Below are 24718 nucleotides of genomic sequence, written 5' to 3'. Positions count from 1 at the left end.
TGGTGGCCGGTAAGTGGTTGTTCTTGGTTGACGCCAGACTACAGTGCCGAGTAGGCTGGAGTTAGCTTGGGTGCTGTTAGGATTGCCTGCCTTTAGAACTGAACCTGGCCCTAGCTGGTGCTCTGAAATCAACAACACTTTAACTATGTTAATCAGGCTACTACTTCTGATGACTGTGTACATCAAGCAAAACACTGGAGAGCATGATGTGGGACTCTGTTGTAACCTACCTACCCTCTTGATCCTTTTGCATGGACCAGCTGCTAAAGGCATACCTGACGAAAGTAATGGCAACAACAATAGCATGGAAATGATGGCATTCCCCTATGCCTCAACTCAACTCCTACTACTCATGCAGAATTAGTATTCTGGTTAAAAAGGTGTTCCCTTCCATTCCCGGCTCTCAGTAACAGATGACCAGGGCAGACGTATTACTGTACAGGGCACCCACCATGTGTGGGAAACCTATAATGTTACTGAACACTTACAGGCCAAGTATAGATGAGCCTGGTTTCTGTGCCAGTTCCTGGATTAGGGTGATTGCGGTATGCCCACAGGTATTAATGTGGGGAGGAGACTTCAACACGACTCTCAATCCCATCCTCAATAAGTCTGGAGCTGCAGAGGGCATGGTGGGCCTTTGCCAGGGATGATAAGTGGGGCTACTAGCATCTTATGACTTAGTAGACGTATGAAGAGTTAGACACTACACATCAACTGTACATACCTTGCGGTTAAGACTGGACTTTTGATGGACCATTAAGGACAATAATACACATGTGCATTCTGCCAAAAACCTAGCTAAAACACTCTAAGACCCTGTTCTATTATACTTGGACTTTCCGGACACACGTCACCCTCCATTTGTGTGGAGGCTATGTCCTGGCGCAGTCTGATACAGTCTTCTGTGAAGAACTCGGGAAAGCGATTGTGGCATACTTTGTGAGATATAGTAGAACGGTGGACAGCATGGGGACTCTGTGGGATGCCTTAAAGGTGGTTATAAGGGAAGTCTATATTTCAAAGCACAGAAGCATTCTAAAAATAATGTGCGTGCACTTCAGTAACCTAGAGCACAAGATACAAGTCTTGGAGGCCAATTACATGGCTGGTGTAGACCCCCAATTTTTGGATGGAATACAGCTCAAAGTAGGGTCGTTGAGAAGGAGGTCAGACATCTCATGAAAATATGAAGGCCCGATTATACAGTGAGGTGGAAAGGCTAGGTAAAACACTGACGGAAATGCTGAAGTGATCCCCTCTGACATTGACATGCTAACTTTAGCCAGTGGTCGTGAACACCATGATACTATACTTCAAGCTCTTACTGATTTCTATACTGACGTATACACATCAAAAACACACTACCAGAAAAACTGGAAGTTTCAGTATTTAGATGCCAGTGCACCGGCGTGGCTGAGTGATGGGCACCATGAATTTTTATCACAACCTGTCACTCTAGAAGAAATAGTGGCGGCGGTGCAGAGCATGCCCAGCAGTAAGGCACCTGGTACTGACGGACTGCCTTGTTAATTTTGTAAAACGTATATATCTCTCCTGGTCCAGCATCTGCTAATGCTATTTGAAAAGAATTTTGAAAAGACGATATATCCACCCTCTTTAGGAGGAACCATTGTTATTACGCTTCTTAACAGGCAAATCACCTGATGGATACGATTCCTACAGTCCACTGTCGCTCATCAACTCAGATGCCAAAATACTGCCCAAAATTCTTGCAAACTGGCCAGTTTCGTGCTGCCTGATCAGCTGTCTTTATATCCTCTAGATCCACATCACAAATCTTGCGCACACTTCAGCTGGATTCAGATCTAGAGAGGGTGGCTGTGTTATTAGATGCAACTAAGGCTCTTGACTCCTTGAAGTGGGTCTTACTTTTTGCCACCCTCTGCAGAATGGAGATGCCCTCACATTTCACAGATTTTATAAAATGACATTACTCCAGCCCTTTTTATGCACATATGCTAATGGGTTGATATAGGATGTACTAGAAATGACACCAGACAAGGGTGCCCGCTGTCCAGTTTATTATTTGCTGTAGAGATGGAGCCGCTCGCTGGCAAACCGAGGTGACACCATTCACAGTAAGCTGTGAACGTCATGTACAGGAAATTATTAATATCAGAATATACTGATGATATGATTATGTATGTTTGTGATCCAAAGGAAAATGTGCCCCAGTTAATGCGAGAACATATCAAATTTGCCAGCCTTTTTGTTCTTCATATTAATGAGGTAAATCTCCTGTTTTCTTTATTACTCCTGGCCATACACCCATGTGGGTGGAGTGGCTTGAAGACCTCACGTACTGCATTGAAAAGCTGGAAACCTATGCGGAGTTGCTTCCACCTGGGTCACGCCAGAGATATATGGGCTGCCTGAGATACTTGCTTACCGGTAGGGCACCCTAGGCATCATATTAACGACATAGGCACTTCCTCTTGGTGGGCGGGGAGACTATCTCATTGTGATAGTAGTTCAGTTGTGCCTGGCTTGTGTACCTTGTAAAAGTCGTCATCGTTTTATACCTACTGCCTTTCTATAAAGCCGAGATATGACACTGTGCTCGTTTCCGCCATAACAATATAAACGATTGTGTCGTGCATGGTATTCACTGTGACTGCTGTGCTGATGCGTTCACTTATTGTTAACGTTTTTATAAATTCAGTTAAAAAGGAGAGATATTATGTACATTATTTATTGCTTTTGGAGATAAGATCAAAGCATTGTGCAAGTGTACACTCGCAGAAATGTATTTTTACGTTTTTCACAACGAAATGTTTTAATTGCAGGTAAAATCAGTGATAAACCTCCTGTTTGCTGCCTACACCGGGGATGTATCTGCCCTCAGGAGGTAAGTAAAAAGCATATGACTCATTGTAGGCCTGCTTTCATTGCCTGTGTTCAGAGGTGCAGTTAGCTCAAGTTTTGTGTTGTATTGCAGCATTTATGTAACACTTACTACCCCTATGGGGTTTTCTGAAGCACTTGACTACATGGGTAGCACACTAGAATATGTAGGGTCTGTGGCTGGAACGATGTTGTTTTTCTTTTTTCTTTGATCCTGTGTTGGAAGTGTTTCCATGTTGTGGGAGAGGACCACTGAGGTGCGGTTATCATGTTATTGGACTCGGCAGTTTGGATGATAAGGAGTAAGAGACAGGTATGCATCTAGATGGTTTTCAGTATGCTGTTTGCTTTAAACAGTTCTGCAGGTCCCTTTATGGTATTTCCTATGATACAGTCCTGCTGGTTACTGCACTGGGGAGTCTAATCCGAGATTTTGTGTATAGTTCTGGGCCTGATATGGCATGGTTGGAGGCCAAGAGAAATAAAGAGATCTGTATGGATGGTCATGTTTATTATTATCCCATATTTGAATGTCTATGTAAGATTTAATGAAGTGGTCAAATTGCATAGGTTTTTGAGACCTGCAGTCAGTGGACTATATTGAAGTACTGCAAATATTATGTGAATTTAATAGGTATGTTACAATTTGCTGCTGACTGCTGCATATTGTGGTTTTAGTATTATTGTGGGCTGTAACAGTTATATATGGAGGTACATTATAATGTATTATATAATGGCACGGCAAACCATAGGTAGGCCTTTTTTGCTTACCTACATAATGAAGGTAGTTTGCTGGTTGGGTTGATAGCAGTTTGTGGGTTGCAAGCTGAGGATTGGTATTGAGAGTAGGCTCTGTTGCCTGGATGGAGGTGATGTATTTATCTAAGAAATAGCCAAGTTTTCACCTATGTTCGGAAGTGTATATGCTTCTGGGTGCTTCTAAGGATTAGATCAGTTACTGGTTGATTGTCTTAAAGTATTTGGGGGAAAAAGCAATGTATCAAGAATGTTTAATTCTTGAAACATTAAAAGTAGACATACAGTAGTTGTATATAAATGTATGTGTTGATCTAGAGACTTTGTAAAAAAAAAGTTCACTGTAAACTAATTTTATTGTTGCTTATTGTTCAAACAGCACTGAAACTTTATAATTTCTTGAAACATTGTATACAACTTGATTCACGTACCACCCTAAATTGATTCCTTACCTTTGTCATGCATATCCCACTAATTCTTCATATGTTCCAGTGTAAATACTGCCTAAATTGCTTAATGCTTCAAAAGATGCCCAATTAGTTGCTTGTCAGAGTATTCTCCATCAGGATCCCAGCTCTCCCAACCTACCTTGAAAAATTCACTGCTTTGGAAAACATACTGTGAAAATTATTCAGATAATGCATTTTCTCTTGTATTGGACCTTTCATAGATTCACATGCTTGAATCATTCCCCGTTGTCGAGGTGGGAGTCCCACGGTACCTTCTAAAGAAGTAGAAACAGTACACATAGCTTATAATGGCCACAAGACATTGATTAGCTAATCCACATCATTTATAAAGAACCAAACTACAGCCAATCAGGCAACATCACACTCTGAAACACTCCCTACAGAGGCACCTTCCCTCAGATTTTTTGCCACACTTCGTGTGAAGAAAGTTTCCCTGAGCGCTTCTCAGTTCTTCAGCATTTAACCATGTTTTGGTAATCTAAAGACAACTTTAATCTTCCATTTACCAGAGTCTGACAATAAAATGTCAGAACCATCTAAGAAAGGACATTTCAAACCCTGTGTGACCTGTGGAAAAAATAAGATCCACGCAAGGAGTGTATCTACCACATTCATCCTGCCCTCAAGGTAAAAGAGTGTAAGACCTTTCACACATTTTCTTCTAAAACTCTTAAAGATATAGAGGGGAGGTTTAATAATGGCTGCAGAAATTAAAATCAAGAAAGTCTGTTCTTTCTAAGGACGATGAGAATAGTGAGAATTCCAGTGTCTCACAAGAAAGGAAGAGGTCATGCAGAGGCGCCTGGAAAGCCTTAAAAAAGACTCACCATGACTCTTCTAGAGTTGCTTCTTATAGAGAAAGGAGGGCGAAAATCTCCTCAGAAGCCACAAGGTGAGAGCCTAGCACTCCTTCTTTGAACCTGGGTTTTCACCCTGGAAACTCTTCCTCAGAACCATCAATAGTAAAATGCAGGCTGGCGGCAAAGATGTTGTCAACAACGGCATTGCTGTAAAAATAACGGATGATTACGGCTGTAACGACAACCACCACGTCGATGACACCATCCAGCGGTGAGCCTAACTACACCGTTGATGACAGTCATGATGACAAAGACTCCGTCGCTGAGACCATTGACGAGATAACACAGATGTTTGCAAAGACACCATCTTCGATGGTAAGACCACCAACAAGGAAGCTGCCAGTATTACAGTTAACAACTGACCTGGCGATGACATTGTCATCTGATGGTGGCTTCTAGCTGCAGGTTCCTTACCTTTGTTTTTCTCATGCGTCATGTGCGGGAGTGAGTTCTCTTCTTTCTGCACCAGTTAGCACAGATCCGGAGAGAGCCACCCTTCTGTCGCTATTTAATAGACCTTTTTTATATTTTGCAGAGTTTTTCTTTATGTGTGTCGAGGATGCCATTGAGAAGGGCTGGGTTTGTGTGATGCCTGTCACTGTGCCATGTCAGTTACTGGCCCCCATCTCATTTGCTCCTCTGCCTCTAGTGCCTTGAGGGCCACAACTCCAAGTCATGCTCGGATTACCAGGTCATAGCGCCAAAGGCTTTGATGGAGCGGTCCCTAAAGCTATTTACAGCCTGGCAGTCTGCAACACCGGCAAGAGGTCTTGGCCCCAGGTCCTCTTGCTCCCATTCAATCAATCAATCAATAAATTTGTTGAATGCGCTACTCAATCAGTAGGGTCTCAAGGCGCTGGGGTGGGGTGGGGTGGGGGAGGTGCTACTGCTCGAAGAGCCAAGTCTTGAGGTGCTTTCTGAGGGACAGGAGGTCCAGGGTCTTGCGTAGGTTGGTGGGGAGGGAGTTCCAGATTTTGGTGGCGCAGTGGGAGAAGGACCTGCCACCGAATGTGGTGTGGTGAATGGGAGGGACTGTTGCGAGGGCGAGGTCGGTGGAGCGGAGCTGGCGTGTCGGGGTGTGGAAGTTAAGTCGACCTTTGAGGTAGGTCGGTCCGGTGTCGTGGAGGGCTTTGTGAGCGTGGATTAGAATTTTGAAGCCGATCCTTTTGTTGATGGGTAGCCAGTGTAGGGTTCGGAGGTGGGCGGAGATGTGTTCGTGGTGAGGGAGGTTGAGGATGAGACGTGCTGAGGCGTTCTGGATGCGTTGGAGTTTTCTCTGGAGCTTGGCCGTAGTTCCCATGTAGAGGGCATTGCCGTAGTCCAGTCTGCTGCTAACGAGGGCGTGGGTTACCGTTCTTCTGTTTTCTACGAGGTCCTTTGGACACTCGGGGAAGAGGCACAAGAAGAAGAAGTCCAAGATGACTGCAACTTCACCTCGTCTGTTGGCCGACAAGACAAGTGGGGGACATCGGCGTTCCCAGCACGGTTCTGCAGAGCTGCTGCCCAGTTCGACTCCGCTCCTCCCCTCATTTAAGAGTTTTACGAGGCCAGGCGTCATGTATTCGAATGGGCCAACCTCTCTGGCGCGCCTTAGGGCCTTGCGGGTTCTGAGGAGGCCCCAATTGGTTCCATGCCCGCGGCTTCAGCCTCTGCTACGGTGCGGTCTCCTGGATCAGATTCTGGATCCCGACTGGTTCTGGTCATACCCAGGTGACCTTCTCCAGTGCCGGTCTTGATGCCGATGCTCCCGGCGGCGGCACCCACTGGCAGCGCCAGCCCCATTCCTGATTTCTGATGATCTGGAGCCGAAACAGCCTAGCACAACACCAATTCCAGTACCAGCAGGTGCCAAATCACTGCCTGAACCTACTTTTACTCAGCCAGGTATGGGAGAAGAGTGGGAGGGGTCACTGGACCCTTTAGAACACCAGTTGGAGAGTACGTTGGACTGGTATGAGGAGCTAGGAGACGCCATCTGGATAGGTGACCAGAGAGCCACCTATCCAGATACTGGCTTGCTCTTGCCCCCCATTGTGGCTACAAAGGAGTGGGCATACAGATTAAAGAGAAAGCATTTTTGTTTATGGGTACAAAAGAGAAATATTCACCTCATCGTAGCACCACCAGAGCATACCTTACCATAACTGTTATCGTTGGCAAAATCAGGCTTAGTTCACACTTCTATGAAAATGCATCTATCTGCAATTTCAATATACAGGCGCATGTCTGGAACTCCATCTTTATAGGCTTCCTATGCAATGGTGGTGCATAGGGTAGCGGAGGTCCTCAGTCTAGAACTGCCCTCAGTGGCTACCAAGACGAACATCTTGATGAAAGTGCTTCAGCCTATGGCTTCTATGCCTGAACCCATTCTGCCCTTTAATAAAGCACATTTAGACGACCTGCTGGGAACTTGGTCCAAGCCCAGCACAGGGGCTCCTGTTAATAGGACAATTGCCTGCCGCTATCGCCCTGCGCCAGACGAAACTCGCTGCCTCTGTCAACACCCTATCCTGGAGAGCAAGGTAGTCAAAGCCTTCTCTTTCGCTCCCCCGCATTGGGAATCCTAGAAGCTGGACCATCTTAGGAAGAAGTTGTTTTCTTCCACCAGCATGGCACTGAGGTCGTTGAACACCTTGTGCTTATTGGGCCATTTCTCGTTTGGGATATGGTTGTGAAGTGCTGCCTTTCCCGTAGCAGGTCCGGGCCATACACTCCAAAGCGGTAAAAGACGGGAGAGACGCAGCTAAGTTCACCATTCCGTGTGACTTAGATACAACTGAATTGCTAGGCAGAGTGGTTGCATCGACAGTGGCCTTAAGGCGCCACGCCTGGGTGAGGACTTATAGTTTTTGGGGGGGTGTCCAGGCAACCTGACGGACATGCCCTTTGATGGCACTCACTTGTTTGGCAAGAAGGCAGACATGGCCCGGAGCGCTTTAAGGAATCTAGGGCTATGGCCAAGTCCTTGGGCCTCTCGGAGATCCCTCGTCCGCTGTCTGCCTTCTGTCCCTTTCCATCCCACGTAACCTACCCAGACTATGCCAGGGTGTGGTACCTTCAGACCTAGATGGTTTACGACCAGAAATTGTACGCCACCCAGGCCCTGGTAGCTGCAGGCTCTAAGCTCTCCTATTTTGAATCTTCAGGACCTTGCTGGGCCAGTTGGAGGGAGAATACATCATCACCTCTTCCACTGGCAGTCCATAACATTGGACTCATGGGTACTGCAAATCATCAGGAAGGGCTATACCCTGCCTTTCCAATCCTTTCCTCCCCTCATACCACATTTGAACGGCTGCCGTAGGATCATTTGTCACTGCTCCGAGAGGAAGTTACATCTCTTTTGGCCAAGAGAGCCATAGAAACGGTCCCAATATCAGAAGTAGGGATTGGTTGTTATTCCCCCTACTTTCTGATACCCAAATAGAACAGGGGTCTTCACCCTATTCTAGACCTATGGACCGTAAGTCTCTTCCTCACAAAGGGGAAGTTAAAGATGCTCACGGTGGTTCAGGTCTTGTCCTCCCTAGACCTTGAAGACTTCCTGTTAGCACTGGACTTACAGGATGCGTATTGTCATATTCCCATCCTTCCTGCCCACAGACGTTACCTGCAGTTCAAGGTAGGCCACAAACACTTTCAGAACACCGTGCAGACATTTGACCTTACCAGTGCCCCTTGGATGTTCACCAAGGTGATGGTGGTGGTCACAGCTTATCTGCACAGGTTAGGGGTTTCAGTCTTCCCCTACCTCGACGACTGGCTTTTGAAGGCGAGCTTGCCCCTGGCAGTCGTCTCCCTCGCCCAGACTACAGCGAACCTTCTGCATTCGCTGGGGTTCTCTATAAACATGCCAAAGTCACACCTGACTACCTCTCAGATGGTCCCTTTCATAGGAGCTGTTCTGGACAGAGTGCAGTTTCGGTCTTATCCTCCTAAGCATCTAGTCCAGGATATTTAGGCTATGATACAGATGTTTCAGCCTCTATCCTGGGTTTTGGTGGACTGACTCTGAGGCTGCTGGGCCTCATGGCCTCCTGCTAGTAAAACATGCCAGATGGCATATGCTGGCTCTGCAGTGGGACTTGAAGTTCCAGTAGGTGCGGCATCAGGGAAATCTCTCTGTCATGGTCCAGATCCTGGAAGGAACTAACAAAAGACCTGCAGTGGTGGAGTACAACAGTTGGGTCGGAGGCAGACTCCTCTCCCTTGCCCAAACAGCCCTTGCAGTAGTGACAGATGTGTCACTTCTGGGAAGGGGCAGCAATCTGGGAGAGGTGGCGATCAGAGCACTTTGGTTTCCAGCAGAATCTAGACTCCACATTAACATGTTGGTGTTCTAGGTGATCCGACAAGCACTGAAGGTATTTCTTCCCTCTGTCAAGGGGAAGTTGGTACAGGTGTTCACGGACAACACCACTGCCATGTGGTACTGCAACAGGCAGAGCCTGGTGATTCAACACCTGGCAGGTTCTCTGAATGCCAGGGTGGACAAACTCAATGCCTAGCGGATCACGAGTGGCGTCTCCATTTGGAGGTGATGCAAGGTCTCTTTTAGCAGTGGGGAGAGCCTTGGGTAGATCTATTCACCTCTGAAAGAATGTGCAATGTCAGCAGTATTGCACGTTGGCGGTTCCAAGGTGGCAATTGCTCAACAATGCTTTTTGTCACAAGTGAAGCTCAGGCCTCCTGTACGCCTTTCCCCCCATACCACTCCTGCCCAGACTTCTCAAGAAGATCAAGAATGACCGGATGATCGGGCCCAAGTCACCCTTGCGGCTTCAGACTGGGCAAGGAGAGCCTGGTAAGGAAAAGGATCATCAATCCTCTGATCAGGCTGCCCCTTTGGGAGGATCTTCTGTCACAGAAGCACCTGTCAACTCTGCGCCTTCATGCGTGGAGAATGAGCAGCAACAGTTGACAGCTTTCAACCTTCCTTCTGAAGTCTGTAATGTTATCTTGGCATCAAAAATGATATATGCCTGCCTTTGGCAAAGATTCGTAACATATTGTACAGAGAAGTCTATAGATCCTCCCTCTGTTTCTCTATCTGATATTCTTCTTTTCATTCTTTCACAGAGTTCGGCTCTGGGTACTCTAAAGTGCTATCTCTCTGCTCTGTCCGCCTTTCTGCGGCTGCCTGATCAATCCTCTCTGTTCAAGTTTCCTGTTGTAAATAGGTTTCTTAAAGATAAAGAGCTTGTACAAATGTTTCCCCCTATGCCGTCTATCATGCCGCAGTGGGATCTTAACCTAGTTCTTTCTCACTTACCTTATGTGTGCTCTCTTTGAGCAATTCTTCCCTCTGGCTGCTTATCATCAAGACAGCCTTCTTAGCAGCAGTAACATCATTGACATCATCAACAAGCTTTATTTCAACCAAAACCATAAAAACAGAGTAAAATATACACAAATAATACAATAAATAAATATAAGAAGTGTAAAACATTAAAACAAGAATGCAAATCCTAAAAACAATGGTCTAATAAATATGTGCAATCACAATATAACAATATAAAACCAATTGCCCATGTATCACTTCAAAAGAATTAACAAACCCTTCTGCAAAGATTCCACATAATACTCAAGAATTTAGTAAAAAAGAAACAACAAAGAGTTGGAATTGGACCTTAAGATCCGCAAAGCCACAAGATGACTATGCACGCCCAGTCTTCTGCAGGTCGAAGCCAACCAAGTGCTGTGAGGATGGGCGTAGTACGGGCATACAAAAGGACATAAACAATGCTTTCCCTTGACGAGGTTCACGCTGGACACATGTCCGTGACCCCAGTGTGCCAACCAACAGTAAATGTGTTCAAGGTCAGCGTACCCACTCTGAACTGGAAGTAAAGCTTGCAGTCCAAGGGTGTGGTGATCAAATCCCAGAAAGACTCAAAGGCAGATGAAGGCTTAAAGAGGTAGAATTCCACAACAGGTCTAGATGAAGCAAGCTTACTAAAGTCTTCTGCTTCCACACTATCCCAGTAAAGAGTCTTCAAAACATTCTTGGGTGGGAAAGGGGTCATCACTGGATGATCCCTTAGGTCGGCTTGTACAAGACTGTTAATTTCTAGTGCACCAAAACCAAGGTACAGTAGGAAATTGGTCTGCAGCCATGACGTCCTGCAATGTAGTACCTAATGGGCCAATCCAGGAGTGGTACACAGCCGACTCCAGAACAGAAGTAGATGCAATCTGGCCTTATCCTCAAAGCTTTTCCGACCCAAATCACAACAAAGTAGATGCAAAGGGGTACTAGATGGAAGGAAGGCCTAATTGCGAATAAACCTGCTCTCCACAGACGAGAGGAGATCAAGATTGGAACCAGCCCATAATTCAGCCCCATAAAGCACGTAGGCCAGGACTTTAGCTTCATATATGCAAAGCAATATGGAAATTTGCCTAAAGTAGGAAAAACAATACTCCCTAGTGAGTGCATTTTGGGTAAACGTCAATGCAGCTTTACTAACATGGTGCTTCCAAGACAAAGATCTTGCAATCATAATTCCTAGATAAGAAAAGCTATCCACCATCTCAAGGGGACTTCCCTCCATAGCCACTCTTCCCTTAAAAGACTTGTGGGGATTAAACACCATCACCTTGGTTTTATTCTTGTTGACCTCCAGACCCCGAATAGACCAGAACTCCACAAATCGTTGGAGGAGCCTCTGCAGATCAGTCGGGGTCTTGGAGATTAAAAGGATGTTCTTCGCACAGAGGAGTATCGGAACTTTGTTGCCAGCCAGCAAGGTTGTATCTGCATCCATTGATCATAAAAAAGAAACAACATAATTGACATACAGAGATGGAGTGTGGGACCCAGAACACCGTCCTGGCATACACGTGCAGAATTGGAATTTCCTCTGTCAATTAATTCTGATTCCCGGGCAGTAAAGTCCCTTTTTTCTGGCATGGTTACCCCCACGTTTTGCCTAATGCCAGTGTGCTTAGACTGTTTTTACTGAGATCCTGATGACCAGAACCCCAATGATTGTGCTCTCTCCTCCAAATTTAGTTGCTTTGGTACTCCTTACACCTCGCTTTTGGCATACTGGTGTACCCCTGTAAGTTCCTAGTATATGGTACCTTGGTACCCAGGGCATTGGTACACCAGGGGATCCCCATGGGCTGCAGCATGTATTATGCCATCCATGGGAGCCAATGCAAACTGTGTCTGCAGGCCTGCCATTTGCAGCCTCCATGTAAAGGTGCCTGCACCCTCTCACTACAGGTCAGTACACCAGGTCACTATGAGTCACTCCTATGGTAGGCCCTTTCAGCCCAAAGGGCAGGGTGCAGGTCCGTGTGTACGGGCACCCCTGCATGGCAGAGGTGCCCCTACAAACTCCAGTTCAAATTACTTGGACTGCATAAGTGCGGGTAAGCCATTTTAGCTATGTTCTGGCCACAGGCACACCATATGTGGCCAAGCTACATAATGGTCACTTCGAACCTAGGCATGTTTGGAATCAAACACGTCCGAATCATACCCTAATACTGATGGCAGTATTGGTGGCATGATTCCATGCTCTGTGGTGGATCCTTAGAGGACCCCCCAGTACTACTCGTACCAGTCTTTCAGGGTCTTTGAGAACACATGCTGCTGCAGCCCCATAGACAGGATTCTGCCCTCCTGCTGCTTGACTAGCTCAAGCAGAGGAAGAAAGAACAAAGGATTTCCTGTGGTAGAGAGGATGCTACCTCCTCTTCCTTGGAAATAGGTGTTACTGGGATGGGGAGATGTAGCCTCCCCACACAACCAGACTGCTCTGAAGGGCACATTTCGTGTCCTGCTGCATAATCTGGTTTGCAGCAGTCCAGGGTTCCCTGGTTCCTGCTCTGATGCAAAACTGCACAAAGGAAAGGGAAGTGACCACCCCCTGTCCATCACCATCCCAGGGGTGGTGCCCAGAGCTCCTCCGCGTGGCCACTTGATTCCACCATCTTGGACACAAGATGTACAGAGGCCCTGAGGAGCATCTGACTGGTTAGGTTAGCTAGCTGAGGTCAGTGACCCCCTCTGGTAGGACGTCACTGCAGACAGTGACCAAGCCCTTTTTTGGGCTATTCAGGGTCTCCCTTCTTGGTGGGTCCCCAGATTTGTTGTGCACGACTTCACTAGGACCTCTCTGCAAATACATCTTCTGCTCCTGGCCACCGGAACCGCTGCTGGACTTCACAGGAACTGAACAAGACTGCAACACCGAGACAACCTCTCCTTGCAATATTGTTTCTGCGGCTCCTGTCAGCAACCTGCAACATTTCCACAGCTGTGCATCCTCTGGGGTCGGCAAGAGTTCAGCTGCAGCAAAGAAGCCACAAGGACTCTCCATGGAGTGAAGAAGTCACTCCCCTGCATCTGCAGGCACCTAAGGCAATGACGTATGGCTTCTGGGACCTGCTGTCCTCTGGACTTGAGGAGATTCTCCAACAAAGGTGCTGGTTCTGAGAGGTCCTCTGGGTCCCCTCTGCCTTCTGTCCAGCTTGGGAGACGGTGAGCCCTTGTCTCTTCCTCCAAGACAGAACCCCTGTGCACCACAACAGTTGCACCAACCAAGGCTTGTTGATGCCTGCTCCAAGGGATTTTCAGGCTCCAAGTAGCCCTCCCCCAGCACTCCACCTCTGCAAGAGCATTCTCCTTTCTGCTGCTCAGGCAACCTGCAACTCCTCTTTAGGTGTGCTGACTGGGCCTCACTGTGACTTACTGTGTCTGCTGCCACTGGTTGCTCGTGGGAGCTCCCACTGCTTCTGCTGGCTCTCCTGTCTTCTCAGGGTCAGCCCGGACTCCCCTCCAAGAGTTGAGTCCCCAGGACCTTGCTGGTCCGCTTTAGCTCTGCAAATCTCCACCAGCTCCAGTTGCATTTGCTTGTGCTTGATGGTGGTCCCCCTGACCACTGTTCCATCTGCAGTCTGGCGACCGACGATGGACAGCTCCTAGGTGACTTCAGGGACTCCTCTGCAGCTCCTCTGCCCCGCAGGTGGACTTCATCCATTTCCATTGATCCGGATCTTCACCCACAGAAGGGTGGGCATTGCCTCCTGCCCCACCTGGACACCTGTGTGTGGATTGGACCCTGTACCCTTCTTTTGCATATGTTGTTCATCCGGAATCCACAGTTTGGTTCCACCGGCCTGCTCCTGCTTTTGCAATATTCCATTTACTAGTCCCCTTGTTAGCCGATGGGACGACCAGGTAAATTACCTTTCCTCTCCTGGCCTCTGGGGATGTTCTAGATACTTACCTCTTGGGGAGCCACTCTCTCTCAGCCCTTGGCTGACTACTCCATATCCTCTGGCGGGGGACCCATTCTCGCATTCCACTTTTTAGGGTCGAGCTCAAAGCGCTCTGTCCCCTGCTGTAATCTCTCTTTGGTCTTCTAACCCCACCCATGTCACGTCGGTCACTTTCATTGGTTCTTGGGCTTGCCTTTTAAAATCCACATGCTTTTCTTAGTGAAAGGCATGCATACGTCATGCCTTTTCTGTTGTTTAGCCCTCCTCGAGCACACTGGCCAACTACTGAAAACATATGAGGCTTGATGTTTTCCGTCTGCTTTCCGGACTACTTTTTCTCTTTATTTAGTCGAGCGCTTTGCATGACATCGATCTTGTTACATAGGTAATTGCACTCTTGCTGGTTACATGGATAATTGCACTTTTGCCGATAGGTTTCACTGCAAGGGAACGTTTTTTTCTCTTTGGGTGTCTGCTTTGCGCTGATGGAGGCCGTCGGCTCGCTTTTCAGTTTATATGGCAAGAAAAGTCCGGTCAGTTATGTGAAACTGTTTTACTTAAAATTTTCAATCTATGTGGCAAGAGAAGTCAGTTAAGGAGTTTACATTGCTGATAGTTCTAACTCTATATCCCCTCCTGCCCCACCACCCAAGTACAGTGGCAGCCACGATTGACTCCAGCACGATGCAGCTACATGAAGCTGGCACAGTGCATCCATCCTAGAGTTAGTGTTACAGAAAGATGTATTCAAATGTACTTACTTAACACAAGCTTCTGCTGCGATTATGAACTTTGAGTATTAGGTGTACACTGGGCGCCATTTAGTATTTCGACCTATATTATTTCTGATGATCTCCTGTACCTTCTTTTGAGCAGGAGTCCTTGTTAATATTTAGAACTCCCCCAGCGACTTCAGATTCAATGTTGCTGATTAAAGGGCTTGACTTAACCACTTGGTCACTATAATTGGTTCAACAAGGCGTCATTCCTATAGTGACTCTCTGTTCCAAGTGTCCCTTGGACCGGCGGCGTTGCTGTCTATTGATCTCATGCACCCTAGGAGCTCAACAGCACGCAGGAGAAAATAACCAGCTGCAAAGAGCTCCATATAATCACTGAGCCATTGATATGTGAAAAGTTGTTAATTTGCTTTCAAACAGTCATGTAGTTCGTTTATCGAATGGTAGTGACCTCTGGAGCTTTCACTGGGCTATTAATGAGTCTTCGTAGAGTGAAATCAAACTCCTGCAAACATGAAATGGAGGAAGAACAAACCTCTACTGACTACACCAGGAGCGAAACTGTAAAACATATCATATATACACTGATTTCATTTCTGCACACCGTCCAAAGATCTCTTAAAGTAATGTGAGACGTTGCCTTCAGATTATTACTTTAGTTATTTATTTATTTTACTTCAGATTATTACATTATTCAATTATGCTTGACTACGGTTGCATTTCTCAGGGAAAATATGCATTTTTGTAGTGTCTTTGTGTCTCTCCTTGGTGCTCATGGTTGCAGTGGCACTTTGAATCGGCTCGCTTATGTCAACTATTTTACTTTTTATATTCAGTTTGTGTGGCAAGAAAGGTCCAGTTAGGAATTTACTATGCTAATAGCTCTAACTCAAGCAAAAACGAGACCCATTGCATTGCAAATTTCTGTTTAGTTTATGGTTTGGACCCCCTATAGGGCCCTTACTATGTTATGCTACTTCCCAATACTTGTCTGTGTATATTTTGTGTGTACTTACCTCCAGATGGGGTTTACCTTTAGTAATCTGGTTTGGTGTTCCTGTAATAAAGTACTTTTATGTTTGCAACACTCTATGTTTCCTTTCATATGTGATAAGTTACTGTGTAACTACTGTGGTATTGCAGGTGCTTCACACTCCTCTTTGATAAGTCTTGGCTGCTCACCACTGCTACCACTAGAGAGCCCTGCCTAGCTGGACACTGTAACACCATCTAATAAGTGTTGCCTGGACCAGTAGAAGGTGTAACACCATAGGTGTTCACCACCCACTGAACCAGCCTCCTACATTGGTGGTGCAGCGGTGGGATAAGATACTTGCAGTTGCTTTACCACTCTGTCACCAGTGACTTTCCACAGAAAAGGTCACGTCTAGTCCTTAGGACACACTGCGGTTGGTAATAGGGATTTCTATACTTCTAGTTTAGGTAAGTAGGGGCCTAGCATAACCCTTTCTCTAAGCTTTTAGAAAGTCTAGAACCTTATAGTAGGTAGGTGCACCCGCTCTACTCTAGGTAACATGCCTCCAGCAGAGGACACAACCCAGAAGCTAAATATAAGGGCCTCACCTTCCAGGAACTCAGGGAGTTATGTGCCTCTAGGAAGCTGAAGAGAGGTAGAAATCCCAACAAAACTCTACTCTTGTGATTGTTAATCCAATCCGACCTCCAACACACAGAGGATCAGTAAGGATCAGGAAGAGCAGGACCTAGAGACTGACCCACCAGTGTTAGACAGGATAGACACACTGACAAATGGGCTAAAAGTGGCGTAACCATGCTAGAAAGAGGCTACTTTCCTACACCCCCACACCATTAAAGAAGAAAGGTGCAGTCACCTATTTGGTTGACGTAAGCACTCCTAAAAGCCCCCACAGGCCGCTTCATATGAATCGCCTGACGCCTTATTTTGACATGGCTGACATGACATGCCTTTGCTCATGGTCACTGATGAAGGTCAGAAAGAAGAGAGGTACCCTCTCCCTGGCCTCTTCTCCTACAACCCAGTTTATGGCTCAGTGGAGGGAGTAGTTCTTGCTGACTGCCTCTCTGACCAGCAACAAGCTGACTGCAAAAAACTCTTCAGTCAGTTCTCAGAATTCTTTTCTCTGACCCCTGGTCAAACCACCTGGTGTGAACATGAAATTGACACCGGTGAAGAGTAAAATCTATAGGCATTGTTGGAAATGGCCTTTCTGCAGGGTCACCCCCAAACGTTTTGCCTTCCTTCTTCTCTTGACCTCATTTTTGCTGGCTTTAGGACTCTGTACACTTTACCACTGCTAAGCAGTGCTAAAGTGCATATGCTTTCTCCCTAAAACATGGTGACATTGGCTCATACCTAATTGGCTTATTTGATTTACTTGTAAGTCCCTAGTCAAGTGCACTACATGTGCCTAGGGCCTTTAAATTAAATGCTACTAGTGGGCTGCAGCACTGGTTGTGCCACCCACATAAGTAGCCCCCTAACCATGTCTCAGGCCTGCCATTGCAGGCCCTGTGTGTGCAGTTCCGCTGCCACCTCGACCTGGCTTTTAAAAGTACTTACCTGCCTTAAACTCCCCTTTTTCTACATATAAGTCACCCCAAGGTAGCCCATAGGGAAGGGTGCTTTGTAGGTAAAAGGCAGGACATGAACATGTGTGTTCTAAATGTCCTGGTAGTGTAAAACTCCTAAATTTGTTTTTACACTGCTGTGCGGCCTGCTCCTTTCATAGGATAGCATTAGGGTTATCCTCATATCCTGTTTGAGTGGTAGATCCTGATCTGAAAGGAGTAGCCAGGTCATATTTAGTATGGCCAGAATGGTGATACAAAATCCTGCTTAATGGTGAAGTTGGATTTTATATTACTATTTCAGAAATGCTACTTTTAGAAAGTTAGCATTTATCTACGCTTACATCCTTCTGTGCCTTCCAATCCACGTCTGGCTAGGTTTAGTTGAAAGCTCCCTTGTGCAATCACTCAGACAACCTCAAACACAGGATGCTCAGTCACACTTGCACACATCTGCATATTGAATAGATCTTCCTGGGCTGGGATTGTGGAGGGCCTGACACTTACATGTCAAAGGACAGTAGCCTGCCCTCACACAAAGGACTGCCACACCCCCTACTGGGACCCTGGCAGACAGGATGGAACTGAAAGGGGACCTTGTGCACTTCTAAGCCACTCTTTGAAGTCTCCCCCACTTCAAAGGCACATTTGGGTATTTAAGCAGGGTCTCTGACCCTACCAATCTAGACACTTCTGGGGTAGACACTCTACCACACAGACACTTCTTGTAGAAGAAACCCTGAACCAGAACCTGCAACCTGCCAAAAAGAACTGCCTGGCCGCCCAAAGGACTCACCTGGACTGCTTTTCTGAGAAGGACTGCTGCCTTGCTGCTCTCTGGCTGTGCTAGGAAGTGCTCTCCAAGGACTTGGATAGAGCTTGCCTCATGTTCTCTGAAGTCTCAGGACCAAAAAGACTTAATTCCAGCAAAATAACTCCTTGTGTGGTTGAAATTGACGCACAGCCTGCAAGAAACGATGCACAGCATGCATCGCAGTGAGAAAATCACCACACGCGAACCGGTACGACGCAGCCCGAATTCGTAAGGAGAAGATCGGCGCAGCGCCAGCGTTACGACCGGAAATGAAACTCACTGGCCACAGGATCGACGCAAAGCCGAGCCGGAACGACGCAGCCCGACTTCCTGAGAGAAATCAACGCAGCGTCTGCCGTGCAGTAGAAATTTCCACGCATCGCCCACCGGATCGATGCAGCCCCTGTGACTCTGTCCTACACGCCCAGAATTTCGACGCATCGTCCCCGGGGCATCCAGAAACCCCGCAACCCGAAGAGGATCCCAGTCTATGTGCCGGAAATTAACGGAAAGCATGCCCTGCGAGAAAACTCAACGACGCATCATCTGTGCGCTCTGGAAAAATCGACGCACACCTCCCCATTTTCCACGCATCTCCTCCTCTGCAGCCCCTTGCGGAGAATTAGAACGCAAACCAGGTACTTTGTGCTTCAAATAGACACTTGTTGCCTTTTAAAGACTATAGACACTTTATATAATTTTTACAGTGACATTTCAACGTATACTTATTTATTCTTGATCGTTTTTGACCTGCATCTTACCAGATAGATATTATATCTTTTTTCAAACACCGTGTGGTGTTATACAGTGTTATTGCATGATTTATTGCACAAATACTTTACACATTGCTTTCTAAGTTAAGCCTGACTGCTCAGTGATAAGCTACCAGAGGGTGGGCACAGGATAATTTGGATTGTGTGTGACTTACCCTGACTAGAGTGAGAGTCCTTGTTTGGATAGGGGGTATCCTGACTGCCAACCAAAGACCCCATTTCTAACAGGCAGCCTTACAATGTTAGGGAATGTATCCATGCAGAAGTGCAAAAGATGCTAGAGTTAGGACTCATTGAGCCTTCAGACAGTCCCTGGGCTAGTCCTGTAGTTTTGGTACCCAAGCCTCACTCCCAAAATGGAAAACGTGAGATGAGGTTTTGTGTTGATTACAGAGGCCTCAATGCAGTCACCAGGACTGATGCCCATCCAATTATAAGGGCAGATGCATTGATAGATACTTTGGCTGCAGCCAAGAATCTCAGTACATTCAACTTGACTGCAGGTTATTGGCAGATTAGATTATTTGAAGATGCAAAACCAAAGACCGCATTCTCAACACTTGGCGGGCACTATCACTTCACAGTGATGTACTTTGGTTTGATAAATGCCCCTGCAACATTTCACAGGTTGGTGAACAAAGTTCTCCAAGGCTTGAAAAGCTTCAGTGCAGCTTAGCTAGATGATATAGCTGTCTTTAGGTCCACTTGGGAGGATCACCTGGTCCACCTTGGAACTGTGCTAGAGGCCTTAGAAAAGGCATGCCTCACTATCAAAGCATACAAATGACAGATAGGGCAAGGTAAAGTGGTGTATTTGGGCTACCAGGTAGGTGGAGGCCAAATTCAGCCACTAAAGGACAAAACCCAAACCATAATGAATTGGGTTGCCCCTCCCGCTCAAACCTAAGTCAGAACCTTCTTAGGCCTGACTGGGTACTACAAAAGGTTCATAAAAGGGTGTGGCTCTATTGTAGTCCCCTTAAATGATCTCACATTCAGAAGAATGCCCAAGAAAGTCTAATGGACAGCTAGCTGTCAGAAAGCCTTTGATGACCTACAACAGACCGTGTGCTCTGCTCCCATTCTCAGAAGCCCTGACTATTCAAAAAAATTCATTGTCCCAGCAGATGCTTCAGAGGTAGGAATAGGGGTAGTACTTTCCCAAATTAATGAAGAGGGCTAGGGTCAACCTGTTGCTTTTATTAGTAGAAGGTTGACCCCCAGAGAAAAGTGTTGGTCAACCATTGAGAGGGAGGCCTTTGCTGTGGTCTGGGCCTTGAAGAAGCTGAGGCCATACCTTTTTGGCACTCACTTACTTGTTCAGACAGACCACAAGCCCCTTATATAGCATAAGCAAATGAAAGGTGAAAACGCCAAACTATTAAGGTGGTCCAGCTCCCTACAGGGAATGGACTATTCAGTGGAACCTAGACCTGGGAGTAACCACTCCAATGCTTATGAACTCTTCAGATAGTTCCACTTAGACAATGAAGACTCAACTGGGCAATGTTAGTTTTATTGTCCTTAGTTTGGGGGGTTGTGTAGGAAAATCCCCGCTTTCTGACATGGTTACCCCCACTTTTTTACCTGATGTCAGCGTGCTTAGACTATTTTCACTGGGATCCTGCTAACTAGGACCCCAGTGACTGTGCTCTCTCCTCCAAATTTAGTTGTTTTGGTACTTCTTACACCCCACAATTGGCATACTGGTGTACCTCTGTAAGTCCTATATGGGCATTGGTACACCAGGGGACCCCATTTGCTGCAGCATGTATTATGCCACCCATGCAAACTGTGGCTGCAGGCCTTCCATTTGCAGCCTGCATGAAAAAGTGCATGCACTCTTTCACTACAGGTCACTGCATCAGGTCACACTATAAGTCACCCCTATGGTAGGCCCTTTCAGCCCAAAGGGCAGGACGATGGTCCCTGTCTGTGTGGGCACCCCTGCATGAGCAGAGGTGCCCTTATGAACTGCAGTTCCAATTCCTTGGACCTCGTAAGTACGGGGAAGCCATTTTAGCTATGTACTGGCCACACCACCTGTGGCCCAGCTACATAATGGTGACTCCGAACCTAGGCTTGTTTTGGAATCAAACATGTTGGAATCATACCCCAATACTGATGCCAGTATTGGTGGCATGATTCCATGCTCTCTTGGGGGCTCCTCAGAGGACCCCCAAGTACCGCTCCTACCAGTCTTTCAGGGTCTGTGAGCAGCTCACAGTGCTGCAGCCCCTCAGCCAGGATTCTGCCCTCTTGCTGCTTGATCAACATAAGCAGGGGACGGCAGAATAAACAATTTCCTGTGGGAGAGGAAATGCAACCTCCTTTCCCTTGGAAATGGGTGTTACTGGGCTGGGGAGGAGTAGCGTCCCCTTGCCACCAGACTGCTCTGGTGCAAAAGTGCACAAAGGAAAGGGGAGTGACCAATCCCCTCTCCATCACCACCCCAGGGGTGGTGCCCAGAGCTTCTCCATTTGGCCACTTGATTCTCCTATCTTGGAAACAGGAAGTGCAGAGGCCCCTGGGAGCATCTGACTGGTAAGGTTAGGTAGGTGATATCAGTGTCCCCCTCTGATAGGTGATCACCGCAGAGACTGACCAAGCTCCTTTTTGGGCTATTTAGGGACTCCCTTGAGGGTGGGTCCCCAGATTTGTCATGCAAAGACATCTTCTGCCTCTGGCCACCGGAACCGCTGTTGGACTTCACACGAACCAAACAAGACTGCAACAGTCTCCTCTCTGATGCTCCAGTTCATGTGTGCTGACTGGGCCTTACTGCGACGTACTGTACCTGCTGCCAGTGGGTTGCTTGTGGGGGCTCCAACTGCTTCTGCTGGCTCTCCTGTCTTCTCAGGGTCTGCCGGACTCCCCTCCAAGGGTCCAGTACCCAGGATCTTGCTGGTCCTCTTCAGCTCTGCAAACCTCCACAAGCTCCAGCTGCATTTGCTTGTTGGTGGCCCTCTTGACCACTTAGCAGTCTGCAATCCAGTGACCGACGACAGACAGCTCCAAGGTGACTTAAGGGACTCCTCTGCAGCTCCAAGGCCCTTCATCTGGACCTCATCCATCACCCTTTATCCTGATCCTTCACCCACAGAAGGGTGGCCATTGCCTTCAGCCACACCTGGAAACTCCTGCGTGGACTGGGCTCTGTCCCCTTCTTTTGCAGGTCTTCCTCATCGGGAATCCACCGTTAGGTTCCACCGGCTTGGTCCTGCTTTTGCAATATTCCATTTACGAGTCCCCTTGTTAGAGGTATAGTTAGGGACAACTGTACCTCTCCTCTCCTGGCCGCTAGGTATCTTCTAGATACTTACCTCTTGGGGTTCCACTATTTCCCAGCCTTGGCTAACTACACCATATCCTCTAGTGGGGGACCCATTCTTGCATTTCACTTTTTTAGTATATGGTTTGGCCCCTATAGGGCCCTTGCTATTTTATGGTACTTCCCAGTACTTACTTAGGTATATATTGTGTGTACTTATTCCAGAAGGGGGTTTACCTATAGTAATCTAATTGGTGTTTCTGTAATAAAGTACCTTTATTTTTGTAACACTATGTGGTTCCTTTCATTTGTGACAAGTTATTGTGTGACTACTCTGGTCTTGCAAGTGCTTTGCCTTCCTCCTAGATAAGTCTTGGCTGCTCAACACACCTACCACTAGAGAGCCCTGGATATCTGGACACTGTAACACTATCTAATAAGGGTTGCCTGGACACAGTATAAGGTGTAACACCATAGATGTCCGCCACTCACTGGGCCAGCCTCCTACATCCCCAATCTGACTTGTGCAGTGTTACCATCATGTAAACGTCTTAACAAAGACAAAAGGTCTTGAGGCTTCTTCATTTTATATAACACCCACCAAAGGGTCGGCCTTGGGACTAGATTAGATGCTGATCGAAAGTCCACAGTACCAACGTACATGGATACTTTACCTACAGCGACAGTGCTCCAATAAATCAATAAGAAGTAAAGGACCGGATCAAATGTAGAAATCCTAGAGCGAAAGCCAGCTTTATATGGGCTGATAATGTCAACGTCTATCAACCAGTCATCAATCTTAACCAACAGGCATCAAGATATTACTTTTTGTTTACAGTCAATCAGATTAATCGGCCTGTAGTTGCTAGGAAGGGTCCTGTCCCCTTTTTTTTATAGACAGGGGCAACAACTGCCCTTTTCCAAGAAAAGTGTAGTCCTCCCCTTCCCCCTGCCCCCCCCCAAAAAAAAAGCCTTCCTCTACTCTGTGAGCTGAGACAAAAAGAGGGGGGGGAAAAAGAAAGGAAAACAAGTCAGACCGGCGAATTAATCAGCAACCAGTCGTAGCAGGAAAAAGAGGCTTGACTCACAAATGCGTGGCAACATAGAAATACAGAGAATGGGAAGTTATAGGGGTGGCCCAGCCCGGTCTCCGACGGGTGTGGACGGGCCCGCCCTTGGCCTGGGCTTTGCCCGGCATGTCCGGCGCAGCGGGGTGATGAGGCACCTTATGTTGCGCTGTGCTGGTGGGCTCTGTGACCGCCTGATGGTTTACATAGTCCCTTGCAGTGGAGTGGTAAAGCGCCTTGAAGAGCGCAGTGCAGGTACGTGCTGGGACCACCTCTTGGGGCCCACTGCCTGGCATTTGATGGATCCCCTCTACCTCACAGAAAGGCTAGGGTCCAGCACAGCGGGTGATGAGGTGCTTTATGTAGTGCTGTGGAGGTGTACTCTGGCACTGCCTCCTGGGGCACCAGAGCCTGATGGTTCACAAAGTCCCTTGCAGTGTAGAGGTAAAGCACCTTGAGGAGCGCAGTGCGGGTACGAGCTGGAACCGCCTCCTGGGGCCCAGCGCCTGGCAATTGATGAAGCCCCTCTCCTTCACAGAAAAGCTAGTGTCCCTAATAACATCTGCCCAGAGGGTGAGTAAGATTTAGGCTTTGTCATCTAAGCTGCCATATCTTGTGATATTTCCAGATAAGGTAGTGCTATGCACCCGTGCCTCTTTCCATCCTAAGGTGATGACCCTATTTCATCTGGGCCAAACTGTCACGTTGCCTACTTTATCCGCTCCCCCATCTCCCTCTAAGGAAGAGGAGCGGCTCCACCTTCTGGACCCCAAAACAATGTTGTCCTTCTACCTCCACTGCACAAAAGAGTTCCAGGTGGATGACCAACTCTTTGTGGGGTATGTGGGAGCAAAGAAGGGTCGGGCAGTACAGAAGCAGATGATTTCGTACTGGGTTGTTCTCTGTATTAAGATCTGCTACGCCCTTGCTAAGAATCAGCCTCCAGATGGCTTGCAGGCCAATTCCACCAGAGGAAAAGCTGCGACCATGGTGTTAGCATGCGGAGTCCCAGTCCTGGACATCTGTCAGACAGCAACGTGGACATCACTAAACACAACTGCCAAACACTACTACTTGGACAGTCAGGTCTGCAGGGTCGGGCATTTCGCCTGTTCGGTCCTGCTGGACTTTCTGGTCTAAAAACATTGTCCACAGCCCACCTCCAGGAGGATATGGATTGGTAATCAAATCAAAGGTAAGGAATCTGCAGCTAGAAGTTTCTATCAGATGAGCAAGTTACTTACCTTCGGTAGTCCATTATCTGGTAGAGAGTCTATCTAGCTGCAGATTC

At 47.2% G+C, this 24718-nt stretch overlaps 1 protein-coding gene across 1 annotated transcript in view; it reads left to right on the top strand.

The window, feature by feature from the left end:
• The window catches only part of GLS (glutaminase), a 607111-nt gene that overhangs the window by 479845 nt on the left and 102548 nt on the right, over window positions 1-24718 (top strand). Inside the window, exon 15 of the mRNA XM_069225886.1 lies at window positions 2811-2872. Within this exon, the coding sequence (XP_069081987.1) occupies window positions 2811-2872 (62 nt within the window). The remainder of the gene's footprint in view (window positions 1-2810; window positions 2873-24718) is intronic.

Source organism: Pleurodeles waltl, chromosome 3_1 (genome assembly GCF_031143425.1).
Source record: "Pleurodeles waltl isolate 20211129_DDA chromosome 3_1, aPleWal1.hap1.20221129, whole genome shotgun sequence".
Classification (NCBI taxonomy): Eukaryota; Metazoa; Chordata; class Amphibia; order Caudata; family Salamandridae; genus Pleurodeles; species Pleurodeles waltl.
The sequence above is the reverse complement of the archived record's forward strand: the minus strand, read 5'-3'. Positions and strand labels throughout refer to the sequence as shown.